At 36.9% G+C, this 20,820-nt stretch overlaps 1 protein-coding gene across 1 annotated transcript in view; it reads right to left on the reverse strand.

Annotated features, from left to right (window-relative positions):
* Positions 1-20,820, reverse strand: part of NFX1 (nuclear transcription factor, X-box binding 1) — a 72,920-nt gene that overhangs the window by 47,098 nt on the left and 5,002 nt on the right. The window contains exons 4-11 of the mRNA XM_009289822.1: positions 15,366-15,443; positions 12,992-13,097; positions 5,618-5,689; positions 3,816-3,955; positions 2,655-2,754; positions 2,304-2,521; positions 1,570-1,577; positions 305-335 (exon numbers count right to left, since the gene is read on the reverse strand). Coding sequence (XP_009288097.1) covers positions 305-335; positions 1,570-1,577; positions 2,304-2,521; positions 2,655-2,754; positions 3,816-3,955; positions 5,618-5,689; positions 12,992-13,097; positions 15,366-15,443 — 753 coding nt within the window. The remainder of the gene's footprint in view (positions 1-304; positions 336-1,569; positions 1,578-2,303; positions 2,522-2,654; positions 2,755-3,815; positions 3,956-5,617; positions 5,690-12,991; positions 13,098-15,365; positions 15,444-20,820) is intronic.

The following is a 20,820-nucleotide window of genomic DNA, read 5'->3' on the forward strand; positions in this document are numbered from 1 at the left end:
TATGGCAGGTGACATAAGAAACTGTTCAAATTGAAACAGACAGCTTGTCTGGAATCTTCGAGATCAAATGCTGAAGAAGTCTTTCCTTATGTTAAAGATGAATAGAAATGAAAGAGGTTTATTTCAAACCTCTTCTCAAAAGTAGCGGCATCTCAAGAAATTACCAGCTTGGCATAGAAGTATGGATAAAAGAAGCAGTACTGATCAGATATTTGCCAACTTTGTGAATCAAACCCCAAATTAATATGAGCTGTGTATTGTTTTTAAACCAATTTCACATTATATATGTAACGTAACATTGTACCTTTATTTCTGAGGAGAGTACATGGGACTTCCTAGGAAACAAACAGGGAGCCATTAGGTTAAAACAGATGAAACAACTAAAACTTATCTAGAACACACCTAGTCACATGATACAGAGAAGCAGCGCTCTCAGTTTTCATGTATGTAACACTTCTGTGTACAAAAGTGAAACAAAAGCTGGAAAAATCCTCAAATCTTTTAACACAGTACTTTTTCCTTAGAGGTTCAATACCAATTAAAAAAAAAATTGTAGTTTTGTATTCCCCACTTAATTCAGCAGATAATGCTGTGAAGTGACAGAAACAGGTTTGTCCTAAGAAACCAGAAACTTGCATGGAGGAAGCCAAAAGAATTCTCCCAGAGAATATTGACAGAGCGCATAAATTTGTGCTTTGACCAGCTGTCCCAAAAATGCAAGTCTGACTTGATAAAAAAAAAAAAAAAAAAGTGAAGTCAAATCTCATGATCAAAGAAGTTTTACCTAGATTAAAGACCTCAACATGAAAATAAAAGGTGATGGATGAAAAGAACATTGTTGATCAACTACATTTAAACCTTCAGTCATCACAACTTTACATTCTGAGTTGTCATTTCAGAGCACCACATTTTTCATGACTGATTTAAATTATCAGCGTAGTTCACTCATACTTTTTCAAGAAGCACCTTTCCGGTGTCTGAGAAGCTGCATAAACTAAAACCCAAACCTCACTACTTTGTTTCAGGCCTCAAAACGAAAGATAATCTGAAGCCTTCTACCCCATAACTACCTTCAGAAAACTTGCAGGAGAAAACTGTTCCAGCCTCAAGCAAAGTCTCAACCATTTCTATGTACTTATAGACATATATTCAGAAGCCATCTCCAGTTATAGATGATATATAACAGGTCAGAAAAGTCATCAAGGCTCCTGTGATAGTAGCTAAAGATTTCAAAGCTATGATCACAGCATAGTTTAAAAATATACTAACATATACTATAGCATAGTTTAAAAATATACTAATTATTATATAACAATTGCTGAGAATCTGCTGGGTCACTATATAAATTTTTAATCCTGAATCTATAGACTAGAGTTTCAGGTCTACAATTAACATTGAAAATGCATACATTTTAAATATTTTTTACATTAATGTATGGGGGGGAGGGGGAAAAAAAAAAAAAAGATTGTGTGATACTATCTTACCCAAGTTCCAGGAATTTTAAGTAATTTTTTCTTCCTTTTTAGCCCAAAGAATGACTTACTATGCATACCTTCATATTTCACTTACTAGGTTAACTGAAATTCAACTAAAAGCTAAATTACTCATTCCCTTTCTACTTGTTGTCCTTGGACTGACAGAATGGATCAGTCATTAATAAGAAGCCCTCATCTTGACAGCGTTAGTCTCTCTCCTCTCTAAAGTCTAACAAATCACGATTAAATATGTAGTCTGTAAAACTGGAGCTTCACACAATCTCACAGTTAAATACACTTGAGTTACCTAATGCACTCATTGAAGTGTCAAATTGCTTCTGCACATAACTTTCTCCAACTTTCCAACACTACTTTTTACTTCATGAACCTCTTACAGCAGCAGGAAATAACTATTTACTGGAGGCATCTGAACAAAGTCATTTATCTCTACCAGTCTCCACATGAAAGTCAAAGATCTAGGTGGGCTTTTAAAAGACATCAATAAGTATCAATATAATACATCAGTACTCTCTGGAAATTCCTACAGCTCTATTCCTCTACCAATATAGGAAAAGTGCATGTAAACAAAATTTAAAAGGCTAGCTAGTGGTAGTGCTTTCTAGACAAATACAATTCCTGATTTTAAGGTATCATTATGAACAAACAGCCAAACTGCAGGCTCTGCAGTGGCTTTTACATTCAGTTTGGTTAAAACCCAAAATCACTAATCAAATATTTATTTCTTGAAATGAAACAGTTAAGGACCACTTTTTTTTTTTTTAAACAATGAGATAATTTGAATACTCTGATACAGAAAGTTCTAATTACCATAGCTACCACAAGAAAGAGGTTTGCCACATGTTTTTCCACATGATGGGATAGGGTCTGTGCATATTTTACGTTCAACACATCCTAGTTCCAGTAACTTGCTGAGAGGAGTCTGACCACAAGGACAGCGATACACTACTTGTGGAAGTCGTGGACAGAGCTGGCAAGGCTGAGGATGGCATACTTGCGTACAGTTGTGCCTCCCACAATTTAATTTTCTGGAAAAAAAAAACAAAACCAAAGGAAAAAAAAACAAAAAAAAAGGGGGGAATTATCTAAGAGTATCATGATCACTGAGTGTGAATAAAATGACCTTTTTCTTTTCAAAAACCTAAATTATAGTGACCTTACTTGCCACATATATTCTGACATGAGAAATTCCCAAATCCATCAGAGAATTCTTCCTTTGTCCCACACAATACTTCTTTAAAGTTGCTTCCACAGTAACACACTGAAAGAAAGCAATATTCCACAGAAAACAACACAAGAATATCAGTGACAAAACACATCCAGCAGTACAGCAAATATAAAAAGGTAAAATGTGAAAAATTGTTACAGTCAGTTTTAAGAAGAATAATGAAGCTGCTCTTTAGATTTATTTCAGCAATAGAAGTTTCTCAGTCCTACAGAAGTTGGAATTTCTGTTTTATTTGTTTTGATAGATAAAAAATAAAGAGGAAGTATTATCTGCACAAAAAGCTTACTTATTAAAGCAGTATATGTAACAAGTTAATTATTACCTTAAAAGTTGAGAAAATTAAATTGCAATTTTCTATATCAAATTTCAACAAAAATGTATTTGTATACTGGCACACATACATGCTACAATTTAATTTCCATTCAAGACCAAGTTTAGAAAATTTTAACAGAAACCGTGAGTAGCCTGTTGAAGTGTACTTTCCTATACCTCTTTCTGTTCTTCTTCCATGTACCTCAGAATTATAGTAAAAGATTAAGTAGGATCATAGGACAAATCAGGTCAGAAGGGCCCTTAGGGGATCAGCTAGTCCAAGCCCTTACTTAAAGCAGAGTCATCAATGAGATCAGATCACATTACTCAGCGTTTCATTCAGTTGGGTCTTGAAAACCTCCAAGTTTCCAAGAAAAGAGTTTTTTCTTATAGCTAGTTATAACATTTCAACTTAGGCTCATTGTCTCTCATCTCCCCCCGTGCACAGTCTGTCTCTGTCTTCTTGATTACCTCCTGTTAGCTATCGAAAAGCCACTACTCGGCCTTCTCAAGCTAACAAATTCCAGTACCACCAGCCTGTCCTAATAGGGCACATGCTCCAACAGCCTTATCACCTTGGCAGGATTCTTTCTAGTCATGTTTATATTCTTACTTAAATATATAGTGATGCTGACACATTTTCCTTTTTTAAAATATTCTAGCAATAGATTTTGGTTTTGTTAAGTAAAAATAAGGCACTTGCCTCTTGGTACTGTTTTTTTTTCTCACCCTGTTGTTTTCGTAGTATAGAGTGGATATACATAAGGCTTTCCAATACTTACCTTGCTGTGCTGTTAATTGGCAAGGTGAACATTTTCCTGCATGGCACACTTGAGTACAGCTGTGCTTACCACAGTTTAAAGTATTTCCACATACATTAGAACAATGAATTTTTGTTGATTGGCCACAGCGAACTGAATGACTGTAGAGAAATGACGACATAGTCTGTCAGCTACCTTAATATCTACAGAGCGTTTATTAGAGAGGAAAATACTTTTTCAGTAAAATGCCAAAGCCTTTGAAATGGAGCATAACTTTTAATGACTTTTTAGGAAATAACCCCCCTGTTTTTCCCCCTGCTTCCCCTCTCCAGCCCCTCTGAAGTCGGACACTTATCACAGTAGTGAGTCTACGGATTTTTTTTTTTTTTCCATTTTGTTGAAAGAAAAGGTGACACTATAACTTGAACCTAATGTATGGTTATGCATCATGCCAGAAGAGCAGATATTTCTATGACAGACATCTTTCTGAAGACTTAAACGATCCTAAGTCCACTGAGCACACTGAAGATAGGGATGTGGGCCTTAATAGTGAGTCAGTAGTCTATGAAAAGAGTTGGGTTTTTTAATTAAATTGTTAAAAAAATGGGACAAAACAATAAATTCTCCTCTTTTTCCATTCTGGCTGGCCTCATACAATGGTTGCAAAATGTACATTTGAAATAGTAACTTTAAAACAACTTAAAGTCAGAGATGCCATACCATACATCTTGGATGCTAATATAGTACATATAAAAAAATGCTGTTTAAAAGCAAGTTTTAAGTATTAAATGCAGTATTACAAAAATCAGCAATCTGGTGAAAGTAGCTGGCACCCAGGAAAAAGTAATAAATCAAAGTTGGTTGCATCTATTAAACTTTTAAATGCAAGGAACAGCTAGGAAAAAAAAAAAAAGATGTGATCTTACTATGTAAAATAAAATTCAGTAATCTACAACCAACCCATTTTTCTACTGACGACAAAGTTCTTTCAACTACAAATACTGCCACAGAAATAGCTGTACCTTCTTTTGAAAAAGATCACTTAATATTACATTCAAACTTTCAGAAATAATTGTAAAAGTCTGAAGACATTTTTTCTAGAGCAAGAATGCCAACACTCAAATCGGTTTTTGTTTGTTTTGGTTCTGGAAACGAGCACAAGCACACATTTTATCTACACAGAATCAGTTCTAGGTAGCTAGAACAGGGACTCTAAAGACTCAGAACAACTGAATATAAGAGATCAGAGATAGTATGGGCAGCACAGTCTTGCTGTTGGCAATGACACTATATGCATCTAACATGCAAGGAAAAGACAGCTTTCAAGTCTGGAGTATACTACAGACTTCTCTCTTGCTAGTGGTACAGCTTCCTAGAATCGTACATGTTATTTTTGAAATTATTATTTCTGGAATGGAGTAACTCAGCATTATATTCCATTCAGACAGAAAAGGTGTGAACCTTTTTCTACTTCCTTCTCTGTGTCTTCTACAAAATAAAATAAATAAATACTAGAATAGGATTTCAAAATCAAGTCAACTCAGACTGCTTGGACAATTCAGCTACATGTACCATAAATTGATTTTAACACAGACAATTCTTTTTTATTATTTTTATTTCTTCTTAAAAGATTAGAAGTAATCTGATTTTTTAAAATATAAAATTCTCCAAATTATTTTAGTGCATAAATAAGTGTTACAGCTCAGATTAAACTTTGTTCTGTAAACTTTTAATAAACTGTAAGAAAGAAAAATTTTATTACATAAGCTTTCAATCAACTATTCTTATATAAACTTTTATTTGTATAGTAGAAGCATTCTCACCTTGTTTGTCCACATTCACATGTTTTTGTCACAAAGGCTGGGCACGAAGGGCAAGGTCCTGGATGGCACAGGCTTAAATAAGTCCAAAAAGCAAACCAAATTGTAAAGTTAACTTTAGCTTTACTACACTCCCAGAGAAACAATCCACCATGACCCAATCCACAGTGCATTATCAGAACATTATACAAGCCACCTACACTCCTGCAAGCTATGAAAGTATTATTAACACAAGAAAAAAAATACTAGATTATTACAGTTGCATCAGTCTCAAATGTCACTGATGTTGAAGGAAAACTTCAGTATTCCTGCTGCTGTCAAATCAACAGTAACAGCGCTAACACATTTCATAGTTTGCATTTCACCAGCAGACATGTATCAACTCAACTGTGTTCATCACTGATAACTCAAAACAAACATTGCATGCCCAAACCATTAATACCTATCCTTCTTCAGTGATCTTAAATAGAGACAAAAACCTCTCAGTGAATTTCTTCTTTTGAGTTGATGGCTTTATCTTTGAACTCAGCATTTCTAACACCACCAGTAAGAGTTGTTGCTCCTCTTCTTGTAAGGTAACACGTGGGAGATGCAGCAAGTCTGCCCCAGTTTTCTTTCCTACCATCAAATGCAATTTCCTGTGAGTGTCATCAATGCCAGTCCCTTACTTGATTATCAGATCCACCTCCTACTTCAAGAAACACTAGATGGTCTCTATCTGCATATAAGACCTCTGTTGGGCATAGACAAGCCCAGGTTTGTGAAATTATACTTAACTAACTTGTCTGCACTCTTCCTTAGCCAGCTCCCAGTTCCCTTCCTTTGCAAATACAGCAACTCTCATGTGGAGCAATTATTATTGGCCAGGACTGACCAGCCCAGATGTCCTAGCCAAAAGAAAAAGAAAAAAAAACCAACCAGCAAAAAAACCCATAAACCAACTACCCAATTACATGGTAATTACTAAATTCCCCAAGTACAGTCACTGCGCAAGTACCAATTAGTACACCAGTTACTGCAGTCATATGCAGTATAATTAAGTCATGTCAGCAGTTCATCAACAGTGGTCTGGCTCCCTTCTTCCTCTACCACTCCTCCCAGTTGACAACAAAGCCTAATCTACTAATCTATCACCCAACTTACGACAGATCTAACAGTAAAGCCAAGCCATTACACGATAAACCAATTCAACACAAAAACACACCACCAAAACCAAAAAAACAAACCACCAAAGAAACCACAACTCTGCCTCTTTGATACGTCAGTTTTATGGCGTAACGAAGAGTTAAATAAGCAGCAGAGCAGGCACGAGGAAAGGGAGAAAAGAACAAAACTGGATGGAGCAGGGAGAACACGATACAGAGGGAAACAGGAAGAAAGCAAAACCATTAAATTAATTAAAACTATTGTGGAACTTCAGACAATGAGAATTAACATGCATTCTGCAACAGAAAACCTCTTGTAAAAGGACAGCACTATATATTTCACTGTCTTGACTTCAATTCTTGCAGACCCATGTAGGATTCTAAAGGCTGGATGCCATCTTATAAACTTAAGAATCAGATTAAAAATAGATATAAACTCAAAATCCTATTATCTAGGTCATAACATGGAAAAGGGAGAAGACACCTCTTCAGAAATCTTGTCATGTTAAGTTTTCTACCTGGTATATTATTTTCCTCACTGTCGTATTCAAGCAATGTTAACGTTGCTTCCATGAGACCTGTCTTGGCACACTTTCTGATGATACTATACGACAACAGCAATTTATACTGATCACAGATATTTTTAAGTTGTAAATACATATAATAGTAGACTGCAGTCTTATAGCAAGATTCGTTCTGTTAGAAGAGTATCACGCAATTAATTTCCAGACATCTCCAAGTTTTGATAATGTGTTTCTGAGACAGTTTTAAGTGAGCTTGTGTCATTTTGTTAATATGAACAGAAGAATTCTAGTAATGCAAAAACTAACACTTTGCAACCAAGCTTCTGACTTTAAAAATAAGTATTCTTTATGCATCCCTCCAGATACACACACTTGCATGCTACTTATTTAGCAAAAGTCTCTGGTACTACTTGGTTTATGCAGAAGCTACAGTATGTGTACAGTTCCAGGATTTACTTGATCAATACAACAACAGTAAGATAGAAATTCAAATTTCAGTCAGCACACAAACACACACAGAAAGTGCAGAAAAAGATGATAAAGATGGGTGTTACCTTAGAGTTTAAGTCTGTTTTAAGGGACTAAGCAAAAAGTTAAGTTAAATGACTTAACAGTGTTACAAACTGAAGTCAAAAAGGCTGAAGACTTCAGTTATTAACTTCTGTTCAGTGAATGCAGTCTTATTTTTACTGAAACTCCATTATCTATCATTAGCATGGAGGATTTATTTCACAATTTACTGCTGCTGCTCTAGAGAACTGGCATACAAGAAAGGTTGTGATGATAGATACATCTAGGAAAAATTAAACTTCCATTTGCCTGACAGTGAAAATACTAGATACTGTAGGAAAGCCCAAACGGACTTCCAGTAACTGCTGTGGAAAAGATTACAGCACCAAAGATCTCTGAAGGAAGACCAGACACTAAAATTTAAACTAGTAGAGAGAAAATTTCATTTACTGCCTTTGTAAGACCTTCTTCAAATGCTCTCAAGGCCTTGCATAGTGCCAGTTGGCAGGGAGAATTTCAGAGTCTTAAAAGAAGTTTAAGTTTGTCATGAAGTTTATTATCAGGAACATTTTCTTGAAGGTTAAGCTAGATGTTTCTTTGATGTAAAACCTAACAGCGAAATAAATTTCAGTGTATTTAAACTAAAAATGTGAAGAGAACTCACTTCATGAAGGCTATGCACGCCACAGCTCACGCTAGCAAAAGGCTTGCAAAGCACTCCCCTTTTAAACAGCTGCTTGCCTGTTCCTCAGCTCTGCCAACAGAGCTGTTTATATAAATGGTTACTAACCCATTTCAGTAAATCTGAGCAAATATTAAAGACTTATTATTAAAACAGCGTAAATTAGCGTCACTCATTTTCACCAAAATGGACTAGCTAGTGCCACACTTAACACAAGCATCCAATTGAACACTACACCGAGGAAATGAGATTAACACAATGACATCTACATTTAAAAAAAAAAAGTCAGATTGAGGAAATACTGTTGGGAATTGGCCAACCATTAAAAAAATCCATACGCAAGGTGGGGGGGGAAGCAACCCCCCCCAAACAAAATATAAATGAATAACCAAAATACCACTTCAGTAGAAAATCATTTGTTCTGGTGGTATAAAGGGGATCAACACATAGGTGTAAGCTGGTTACAGGCAACAGTAGGCTGAAGAATTGCTGTATCTCTGTAAGCTCATTTTTTAAATTTGAACACCAATTTCAGACATTCCTTACAAGTGTAAAAGAAATACCAAATAATTTGAAAGCCATAGCCACCAGAGTCACAAAACCTAAGGAAACATAGCTCTGATTCAAACTGAAAGTATGTAGGATGCATATGTCTTATTACATAATTTTAGACAGTGCTTAGAGACAAAGGCGTCAAAAATGATGGTCTAACACTGCAAAGTAGAAAATTATGACACCCACTCCCCCCCCCATACAACACACTTCTTGCCTGTCATCCTAATCTCTCTTAACCAGGGTACAAGCTTTAATATCCTTTCCAAAAGCGTCTACATGATGCTGAGAGCTCTAGACATTCTTATTACCCATATCAGGATCTGTTCTCTTTTGAATCTTACTAATTATTTGCAAGGAGATTCCCTGCCTAGCAGAATGCATTTGATGCCTTCTGTATTTGCCACCTTCTGATTTAATTGAAGGTCTCATTTCCTACTCAGGGAACACAGTGGGGGGAAAATCCCCTTATTTTCAATGTTTTCTTGATAAAACTAATCACTTCACAAAGTATTAAAGTAAAAGGACCCAAATCTTTTCCCATGACTTTTAATCCAATTCTTTCTCCTCAGCCACAAGAGCCTGATGCTTACTCAGTTTTAAAGGGAAAACAGATTCTCAAGTAACTTAATCCACTTTGATCCACTTCAACTTGCTACTTCATAGTACATTAAGAATAATGTAACCACCTAAGCAGCACTTGGAATAGCACAACTGGCACCACCAAAAGATTACATCACCAGTCACATCGCTCTCAGAGCTGCTCATTCCACAAGGGACAATCGTTCACACAAGCCTAGCATATAGCGTAACAATGCATAGAGAAGGCAGACAGCAGGAGGGAGGCTGAAGTTTAGACCACCAACAAGAACTATTACAATGGCTTACTTACAACACCTCCTGTACTCTGCACATTTCATCTACATGGCAGAGGGAGCAACTACAAGCATCCTAATGCACAGCAGTAAGAACAATGTTCCTCTGATGTCACATATGAGGAGAAAAGGGGATGATGTTGGATCCTGGTAGTGTCACACCAGATAGCTGCAGTGTAGATACACAGTGTGTGGTTTCTGAAAACTCAGACAATACTGCAATTCAGATTCTGTTGCTAGGCACTGCATAAATAATTCTGATATAAAGAGCAGTATATAATATTATATAGAGAGCTATAAGCATCTAAATCTCCCATACTCTAATTGTTGATACAATAGCCACAAAGAAAGATAAGAAACTAAGCAAGAACCCCATGACTCAAAAAGCAGGTTCCCCAAGACGCAGATTCAAGTCCCACCAATGAATACAGTTCATAACAGGATTCACCCAGATTAGCTCTGTCAGAGGCTCACGGACTGCAGATACAGAGGTCTGCTCAACTGGAAGACAATGGACGGAGCTGGGCTTTAAATGAGAGTCCCACATACTTCAGCTGCAAAGGGTTTCTCAGAATACATGGGATTAAATACTGGAGAAAGGGCAACATCAAGAACGCCACACCAAGACTCAGTCCACTGCCCGTAACAATGGACACATCTCTACTATTAACTAAAGTCACACATACTTGAGAAGAGCACGAATAGTTCACTCCAGAGAATTCATCGTCCCGTCACACTGTGAGGTAGAAGGTCTTGACAATGACATGAAACATCTGACCCAGAAGGGGAAAAACAAAAGAAAAGGAAAAACAAAAAAGTTTTTAGCATCTCAGTGACCAGAATGGCATTTCTGGTTCAAACCTTATCACGTTATGGGAACCTGTGGGAGCCAGGGGAAAAAGATCCACAATCCAAAGAAACAAGCGCTTACAAGAAAGAGTTCTGAGATCATCTAAACTCAAGCAAGAACACGAAACAGACTCCTGGTCCTGATGGCAACAAGTCCACCTTTGAGTATCCTCTTGAGGAAAAACTCTGCCCAGATACAGATCATGATCCAGACTTCTAGATCAGTTGAGGTTGTCCAGTGGGGAGGAGCTGGTAAGACAGACTGCCAAAGATGCATTCAGATGATAAAGCTCCACATCTCTAACTCCACCACTTCCTGATACGGCAAGAGAGAACCAGGTTTCTACTTGCTTTTTGATACAGCAGATGGAGGCACAGTATGTCCTCATAAATACCTAAGATTCCCACACGGGAGGAAGAAGTGTCCAACATATACTGAGGAATGTCCAAAACTGGGTAACACTGATGCTGAAAGTGCACTCCTCTCCAGATCAATACCACAAGTCAGAGAGTGCCAAAACCACCCATTATCTTGATCTACACCCTTGCTGTTTCCTTACCTCCAGGACTGGATGATCTCAGCATGGTTTTACTCATACGGAATGAGCTGAATGATAACACCTAAATTTGCTACAACTTAAACTGGTAACAAGTGGGACTTTAAAAGGTCCCAGTTTTCACAGCTTTTGACGCAGATCAGAGTACCAGGGACTATGAATTCGTAGCTTGCAATAGGCACAATATTGCCACCACTGTTCAGAAGACTTCCCAGAAGAGAATGCCAGAGACTGAGCCTCTGCTGTAGACTGGGACAGGAAAGAAAAGGAAAAGAACAGCTGTTTCTTCCAAGCACTATAGGAAAGTTTGTCAGGTAGCAAGTTGCAGTCACGGAGTTCTCAAAGTAGTTAAGGAGTCTACTTATTTCTGACTGGGCAAAAAAGTCCTCCATGGACACGCCTCTTCTGAGATGGAGGCCAGCAGCTGGCCTCCAAGAGAATCAGTGTTCTGCTAAGTCAAGATATCAGCTACATCAAGTGTAGTCTGAAAGCTGATCTGTGTTTCAGTTTTACCCTGCAAACCACAGCGAAGAGGATCTAGTATGATGATGAATTAAGAAAACAGCTATAGCACTGAAATGACAGTCTGAAAAGAAATCTAATATAATATTTTCACATGTGGGAAAGAAGTATTAAAGACTAAAGAAATATTCTTTCATTCAACAAGATGCTGAAATAGGTTTGAAACCGAACGCATTAAATAAAAAGTTTGGAGTAAAGTTCTAGTAAAGTTCTGAGTTTTAGTAAACCTTGGAAAAAGTGTAAGATGATAATCTATTTGTTGGAATGACTCAAGGTTTTGATTGTGTACCAAGAGCAGAAACAATTGCTTCTGACTATTAAAAACTTCTTAAAACAGAACTATGAACAGGCATCATGGACCAACTTCCATACATGGAAAATGAAGCTAGATACACTAGGAACAACATATAATTTATTTTTCTGACTAGCAAGCATTTTTATACATCGAAAAAGCTCGCCTAATGCTCTTAATCTTATCAATATAATACTAACACACTGGTAAAAAAAATATAAAGGAAAGTATCAAACTGAAAATAGAATTGCTTTTCTTTGCCTCTCTTCATTGAATTATACTAATAAATGTTAGCAAAAACAATCCAAGTTACGTATACCGATTAAGATCTCCACGAGGGATCCTGGTTCAACCATCTGGTGGTCTCAACAAATAGACAAATATATGTAATGCCCTCTTGTCCTCAACACTTTACAAGCCAAAGAAAAGAAAAAGAAACAAAGGATAGAAGTAAGCGGTCCTTCAGTTTAACCAAGTACCATTGCTCTTAGATTAAGATATACAAACACTATTACAGGAAAAGCAGCACCTAAAACGTCTGGTGGGCCACTGGATATACATTTAAAATTACTTCTATTCACTATTATTTCTCTACTTCAATGAAAGTTCTTGAAACCCAGTCAGGCAGCTGGTTCAGTTCCTAAAGTATGATGGAAATGTTGCTATGACTATTGTTGCTGACCTCCTGTTCATTCTCTCATATGAACTCACTTTAGACATACACAGGCAAATAGCCTCCATTTCTTCCAGGCTTCAGTTGAGCTATAAAACACCTCTAAGCATATCCTACAGTCAAAAAATATCCAAATACAATCTACAGAAATTTTCTCCAGATCATTTCAATATTCATATGATAAACATTTACTTACATGTTACAAAGATGTGGACAGTCCAAACATTGTCTCTTCTTTCCACAAAGTTCCCCACAGCTATGTGGGATTTCATTTCTATTCCATTCAGGATTGTGCACCTTACCTAAACCACAAAGACAAAAACATATTTATTGCCTTGAATACAACACTGAATTTGGGAAAAATATCACACCAAAAAGTTGTATTTTCAATACTGGCAGTAGTCGTCTTTGAAAAACAAAATGACACAAGATGTTTTATGTTTTTCTCAGCTTTCAGTTCTGATATATATTATACTTTAAAAGTACATGCCACTGGAATATCAAGCTCCAGAAGATTCTTTCCTTCTGTGCTCTCAGCAGGCACTTAGGTAGCTGGTATTTTACATTAATTTAAACTTATAAAAGACAAGAAAATTAAAAGATTAAAAGCCCCCTTTAGTTGGTCAGGCGGCATAGTAGGTAAGAAAATTAAAGGGTGAAACTCCCTTGCTGCCTCAAAACACAAAGAAAAAAAAAAAAAAGACACAATTCCCAGAAAATAAGATCTAGCTGGTAAGGTGATGGGGAATAGGGGCAGAATGAAATAACTGGGCAAATTATAAAAGTTACTTCTCTAGAAAGAAGCAGACTCTACATAAATCTAAACATTAAAGGTTGACACTTTGATGCATGCCACAGGAAGTCTTGAACAAGAAGTGATAAATCCAGTACATTAGCTTCAAGTATTCTGTATTTCAGATAAGCACTGAAACCATATTTTAATTAATCTGCCATACCGTTAGCAAATCTCATAGCTCTAAGTGCATGAGATGATCATCAGGGTTAAAGTTAATTGCCATGGTTAACACAAGCAAATCTAATTTGGCTCTCTGCAAGAGAGGAACTAAATTAACAATGAAGCAACTGAGCCAATTTTACAAATTTGAGTTGCAACAACTAAAAACACGAAGAAAATGTATTTTTGGTGACATAGTTACATCATTTTAACTCTTTTAGTACACCTTTCTATATGCTACAAGTAGCAAGTTAAGAAAGTATGAATAAACACCACAGATGGCATACATTCACCCGAGTTTCAATTAAACTAGTTGAATACCCAGGAAAATCCTGAAAATTAGAAGATTCAGAAGAGAAATAAGCTAGGAATTTCCTCATGGAATGGTGAAAAAACCACTTAACCACACTCAACACATAGTTAGTATCTTGCATCAAATAAAAGATAGCTTTGCATAAGCAACTGGTGACGTCCAAATGCCGTATTGTTAATGTAAAATTATCTACAGAAGATTAAAGTCTTATGTTCCAACACAGTGCTCTGCTAATATTAACCCTGTGGACAACTTGAGGTTCCTACTGTAGATCTCCCACAAAACTATGAAACAGCCTTTAAGCCTAGGCAGAATTTCTTTCCTATTTAAACAGATGGACGACCTGTCTTAAAAGTGTAATTTTCATTTGGAATCAAAACATTCATTCTAACTGAATTATTATCCCTATACTCGTAAGATTTCACACATTGTCATACAAAAACTCTGGCTTTCCTGCATTGCACTGTTCTTAACTGACTCACTGACACATTTAGATAAAGAGAACTTTAGACAAAATTGTTACCTACTACAGCATAAGTCTAGTGTCTTTAGGGCAAGAAAGGCACTGACTCCCAGTTCCTGTCTCAATTCCAGAATATTCTGTTTTGTAGAAAGCGAGGTGAAACTTTCTAGTGACTCTGACTTAAGGAAGGGAAAGCTTTGTGAAATCAACACAAATTTCAGAAGTGTAAATCCCAAACAAAATTTATTTGCATGTATGCAATTAAGTAACATAATTAATTTCTCCCTTTTTGTCATATACTTCTGGCTTAATGAATGTTGTACTCACTTCATTTACCTCTTTTATTAAGCATGTATCTACATAAAGGTCTGAAAAGTCTGAATATTATTTCCTATTTAACCTGTATGTGCCCCCGATCAACGTAAATGACAAAATTGCTAAATCAATTTAAAAGGTTTAAATAGTTGTATGCTTCAATTGTGTATTATTTTGGTGTATCTTGCCACAAAGACAGACATAACATACGCAGGTTTCCTTCTACAGAAGGAAAGCTTGCAGGATAGCAGCCCAATTCTATCATTATTCTATAAAAACGACTATTTTTACACAGTGATATGAAAATATTTATCAAATACAATTTAATATTTCATTTTTAAAATGTTTTAAGCAATGTATGTGTGATTCTCTGCGCAGCCACCTTCCAGTGTCAATAAAGTTTTAAACAAGGTTAAATTTCAGGGATGTAGGCAAACAAGCAGCAATATTGGAATTCAAATTAAAAAAAAAAGAATCAAAATTACAAAATTGTTTTTCTTTGCAAAAGCAAGCAAGAAACTCACCACAGAAACAAGTGTAAGTTTTAGGAACTTGTGTAGAAGCATTCTGACAAGCTGGACATCTCCAACCACTATTACCATCTGTAGATAAAAAAAATTAAAAGATAAAAATGACTTGGAAGTAAATAAAGGAGCTAATTTGCAAACCCAGAATAAGTGCTCTTGCCTTGTTTCTTAGCACAGCTGCAACCAAACTATGTTTTTCCATTTACTCAGAAGTGGTGAGAAAACAGGTTAATAAAAATGCATTTTATACAGTATCAAGATAAACACAGCAGTGGTACTTCACCTGACCAGGCTCCCACTTTATATAGAGGCAAGAACAAATTTTAAAATTGCACTTTTTCTATTACCATGTACCCTGTTATAAGACATTCTACCAGAATATAGACAGTCTTCACCATATCTAAAGATGTGAGGAAAAAAGTGCTAGTGTTGGAAATTGGTGAGGAAAATATAATTATCTACAGTCTTAAGCACCACCTGTATTTTCCTTTTCATTATCCTCTGATGTTATGACTTTACATGTCTTGTAGAAGACCAATTTAGTATTGCTTCATGTCCAGAATAAATTAGTGCTATGTAAACCAGAATAATCTACTTTAATTTAAAGGTGACAATACCTAGCTATTGACTAGGACACTATTCTTCAAGTTGGTATTTTATTAAATAGTAGTTTTCTTGCTTCTGCATTTCAGGAGGGTGTTGGTTAGCAGTAAAGGAAGAACTTCAGTGTAAGGAAAGCGACATTCATGAAGATGTTTCCCAAATTCAGTACATATCTAGCTATGAAGAATACCAGCGAGAGAGCACTATTGAACACAAAGGGGGCAGGGAGGAGAGAGAGATACACTTCTTTTAATACATATAAAAAAGTAAAAATATGTAAATATAAACTGATTAGCTCTTCCTGTCTCTCTTAACCAATCAATTCAGTACCGGTAAATTAATAAAGCTGTTATTTTAGAACTGTTCTTCACGATTAAGAAATCCAACCAAGATTTATGATAATTTCATGTTATGAATGCAGGAGGGATTGCAAACAGGAAACCGTATGTGTGACAGACAACTGCACTGCAGTGACAGGCACACCTAGGTTCACTATCAATTGGATTGGAGACTTCTTAACGTTAACTATCATAATGCACAACGGTAATGATTTTCACAAACTCGAATTGATCCAGGTTATAGACTGCCTTGACACTCTTGAAATGCAAATCTAAAGCATGTCTATTCTTTTCAATACTTGGTGCCTATTCATACCCCTCATTATCCTGGCTCATATCACTGTGCCACCAAGACTGCTGCAGAAAGCTGTATAATTATGAGCTGAGCAGCTGTAGGACAGCAGCACAAGGAGTATACTTTCATATTCATGCTCAAGACCAACCTGCATTTCCTGACCAAGATTTTTTTTTTTTTTTTATTTGACTGCTGCAAACTGAAGCATCTCAGAAAGCAGCATCTCAGAGAAAAGTGTTAAAAGCTACAGGTAAAAACTGGCAGCAGGGGACTGAAAGGGGTATCTGCTGACAAAGCTGTCAGCACCTTACGTGGCTCCTCCCAAAAGCTAGCATACTAAACCCTAAGGGATTCCCTATAGGATTACTTTGTATGGTATACTTAACTATTACATTAACAACATAATTTCTTTCATTGTTATTCCACGTTATGTTTTTCAAAAGCTGTGAAGGTAAACCTATCATCAAAGCTTCAGAAGGCCAGCAGAAGGCATCTCCTGTCAACATCTCTCCTGGAGCAGGATGCCTAGTCCTCTACAAGCAACAGTTTCTCTGGAGTATAGTGAACGTCCTTGTAAAATAGGAACCTTTTGCCAAGCAAAACAGCCTTTCAAGATATATTTTGTTGTTCTTAATCATTGATTATCCTTCGCTCCTCTAAGACATAACTACATTCATGTGGGTCCACCCACAAGGAACATGCATGGTTGCTTTCCTCCAAAAATAAAAGAAGTAAGTTTTCTTCCTGGATTCAAATGCAATTACAGTAAGATAGAATGACAGTAGGATGACTCCTGACATCCACATTTGTAAGGAGTGGTCCTGTAACCACTCCTTACAAATCCTGATTACTGAAGAAAGTGAGAATGAGGATGACCCTACAGAATCCCTACAGAATGAATATTCCACTTTCATGAATCTTCTCATGAATAGGAGCGAAGTAGGCAGAATTCCAACCAAAGACACCAAAAGGACAGCTGTCCAAGCAAAATCAACACACCTCACTCCTGTTTACTAGAGATTGTTTTAGTAGTTGCTATCCTCTCCCTCCTTCTGGGATAAAAAGATTCCTTACTTGTAATTATTTACCAAAATTTTTTCCATACACTTTCATATTGCAAACGTCCCTATTTGTAGCACTTTCAGCCACAAAAATCTTTATCTGCGGTAGCATGCCCAGAACCCTGCCCCTTCCTATTGCATACCTGTTGTCATAAAGGCACAGTGAATGATCTCCTCAGTTGCCAGAATCCTAAAGGATTAAAGGGCTCAAAAGAACCTTGAGTAAGAAGAGCTGGGAATTATATATACCGACTAGGGATCTTTATGTGTAGTTTCAAACAAGCAACTTTCGTCTTTACATGCTTGCTTAGATGAGTCATAGGTGATTACATAAGAAAGGATCCAAACACATCTGCTGGAATAGAGAGTGAATGCTAAAAGGCTACGTTTCCAAAGGCAGCAATACACCAGCAATTTTCAACATATATACAATGCTAGGTACATAAAAAACTCCAAACAGAAGATTTCAGTCACTTCAACTGTAGTAGAACATACTAGAATCAACACTGGCAGTTTCATATTACCATTTCTAAAAGGTCTTATGCAGTTCTCCAATAAGATAATCTGTATCAGAATAAATTATTGCTTTGACTTCTCAGCTAGACACAATCAAAAGCTTTTGTCCCAGTAACAAAAAAGTGACAACATTTGTGTAATATCCAAGGCACACAGAACGGCTTCAGCCCTTTAACATCATGGCTTAAGAAGAAAAAAAAAAAGGAAAAAAAAAAAGGCAAGTAGACTACTGAAACTCAGAAGCCATCTTAGATGCCAATATTGATATTGTACAGACCACTAGCTCATCTATAAGTAGAGGGCAGGGGCAGCAGAGGGAGCAGAATAGGAAGAGGCAGTTGTAATAACTCAAATATCTCCAATCCTTCCAGCCAAGTAGATTCTGACTACTGAAACTCAGAAGCCATCTTAGATGCCAATATTGGATTGGTACAGACCACTAGCTCATCTATAAGTAGAGGGCAGGGGCAGCAGAGGGAGCAGAATAGGAAGAGGCAGTTGTAATAACTCAAATATCTCCAATCCTTCCAGCCAAAATGAAAATACCAGTAAAACCACCTTCCTGCAAAGAAGGGAGCAAACAGCTTAAACTTGTGTTCCATCAATGTAAGGGCACAAACACCATTGAAGCATCAGCTTTTAAAAGAAGTAGAAGAAGGAAGGGGGCAAGAGACAACAATTTCCCCTTTATAAACATAACAAAGTAAAAGATCTTGTGTGCAATGCAGGTATTTTTGTCAGATTGACAAAATAGGTGTGCAATATCTAAAGGTCACATTCCTCCAAAACATAATTCAAAATGTTAGTAAAAATGCTTGCTAAGGAGAAAGTTATGTTCTTCCTTATAGGAAAGAATCTTTCCACATGATGGCAAAGTGATGCCTAGCAGAGCTCCTCCTCTTGATCAGGACATCTCTAATACACAATGAAAATCCATTCTCGAGTTCTAAGTGCCGCTGACAGTCTACATTGTAGAAATACTGAACATTGGATGTCAATCACAAGCCTAATGTAAGCAGAGCAAGAATAGAGCAATGCCCTATGATTCCCCACATAAAATCAGGAGATTCTTTCACCTGACTTGGCCAAAATAAAAGTCAGTTTTCAGATGATTGTCAAGACAACAGAAGGCAAAGAAGTCTCTGAGGGAAGACACCTTCAGTAAAAAACATCTGAAAGAGTCACTGAGAAGAGAGATACTGTAGGGTGCGAGAAGACTTTGTTATGGTAACCTAGGATAGTTCTTTGCTTCTTCCCACCCGAGTATGTAGAGTCCCAAACACGTTTTATCTCATTCACACGGTAACCCAGGATAATTCACTTCCCACCCTCATCTGCACCCACCTTTGCATGGGTGCCAACCTGACAGCCAGCTGCGGATCTCGGAATTCGGACAATAGCACCTGCATTACATCAGCAAGTTCACTAAAGAGCAGAACTGGACATTGCATGTGTACGATATGTTAACTGGCACAAGTTTTGTTATCCATCCCTGCAGTGTATTCCTTTGAGCTTCACTCCTGAGCAGGGTTCCGTTGCATTGGGTCCCCATTTGATTAGCGTTGGTGTCCTGGGGCTCCCACCGTGGTAACGCTATGCTTTCATTAAAGCCAAAGCTTTCACTTGCTGAGTGTCGTGCCTTGTCCTTGAGGGATCCGCACTTGCTTTTCCCTCGTAACAGATACCTATTACTATTGATCTGGAAGATGGAGCTATGTGAGAAGATAGCATCCTTGGTGGGGTATCTACTTCATCCAAGTATTCAGGATTTCTCTGATACAATGCTGTGATCACAAAAAATTGTGAGAAATTATGTACACATACATACTTTCAGCCTCCTACTATGTGTCATAGAAATAAGAGCTGCTGTAAGGCCCCAAATGGAGGGACATTCTCACTGAAACATTCAGTTGCTTCAAAAACATAAAAGAATGAACATTCAAAACTGATCTTATGAACAAAATATTCTCACTAGGCTGGAAGTGAAATGTAGCAGTGAAAAGTTTGGGTGCTGAGATTAGATAGGATTTCCTGGAATTGATTATAACATTTGCAGAATCAAGCAGATCTAAAGTAAATTGTGTCCAGAAAAAAACAGTTTTTTTTTTCTTCTTCAAGAAAAACAGCGAATTATTGAGTTAGGTAGATTACCGTGTCCTATTTCTCTTCTGGTAGACAATAATTACTGCCAGGGTTCTAGTGAATTCCTCAACATTGTACAAAGCCTGAAAAGTAGAATCTACACTGAAACAACCTACCATAAAACAAATACACTCTGAAGTACAAGTTCTAATCAAGATAGGGCAGCAGGGCCTTGCAGGTCAAGAAATATGCATCAGTGTCCTTACTGGAGCTATGGAATCAGTTCTACTGAGGCCACCCCCTTTAATTTCAATTAATGATTAGCTCAAGTTCTCTCATAACAGGATACAGTAACGTACTTAGTCCACAAATTCTTACAAGAAAAGCAAATGGCCAAAAGATATGGCTATTTGAAATGCTGTCAGGATTCAAGCATCTAAGGTCACTGTCTTGACAGAGAAGCAAAACCTCCCTTACACAACGGGATACTCTTTTGATCAAGCAATAAGCTGTTTCAGGGAGATAAATCAGCTCCAAAGAAGGTGACAGAAAAACAG

This window comes from Aptenodytes forsteri, unplaced genomic scaffold (genome assembly GCF_000699145.1).
Source record: "Aptenodytes forsteri isolate BGI_AS27 unplaced genomic scaffold, ASM69914v1 Scaffold234, whole genome shotgun sequence".
Lineage (NCBI taxonomy): Eukaryota > Metazoa > Chordata > Aves > Sphenisciformes > Spheniscidae > Aptenodytes > Aptenodytes forsteri.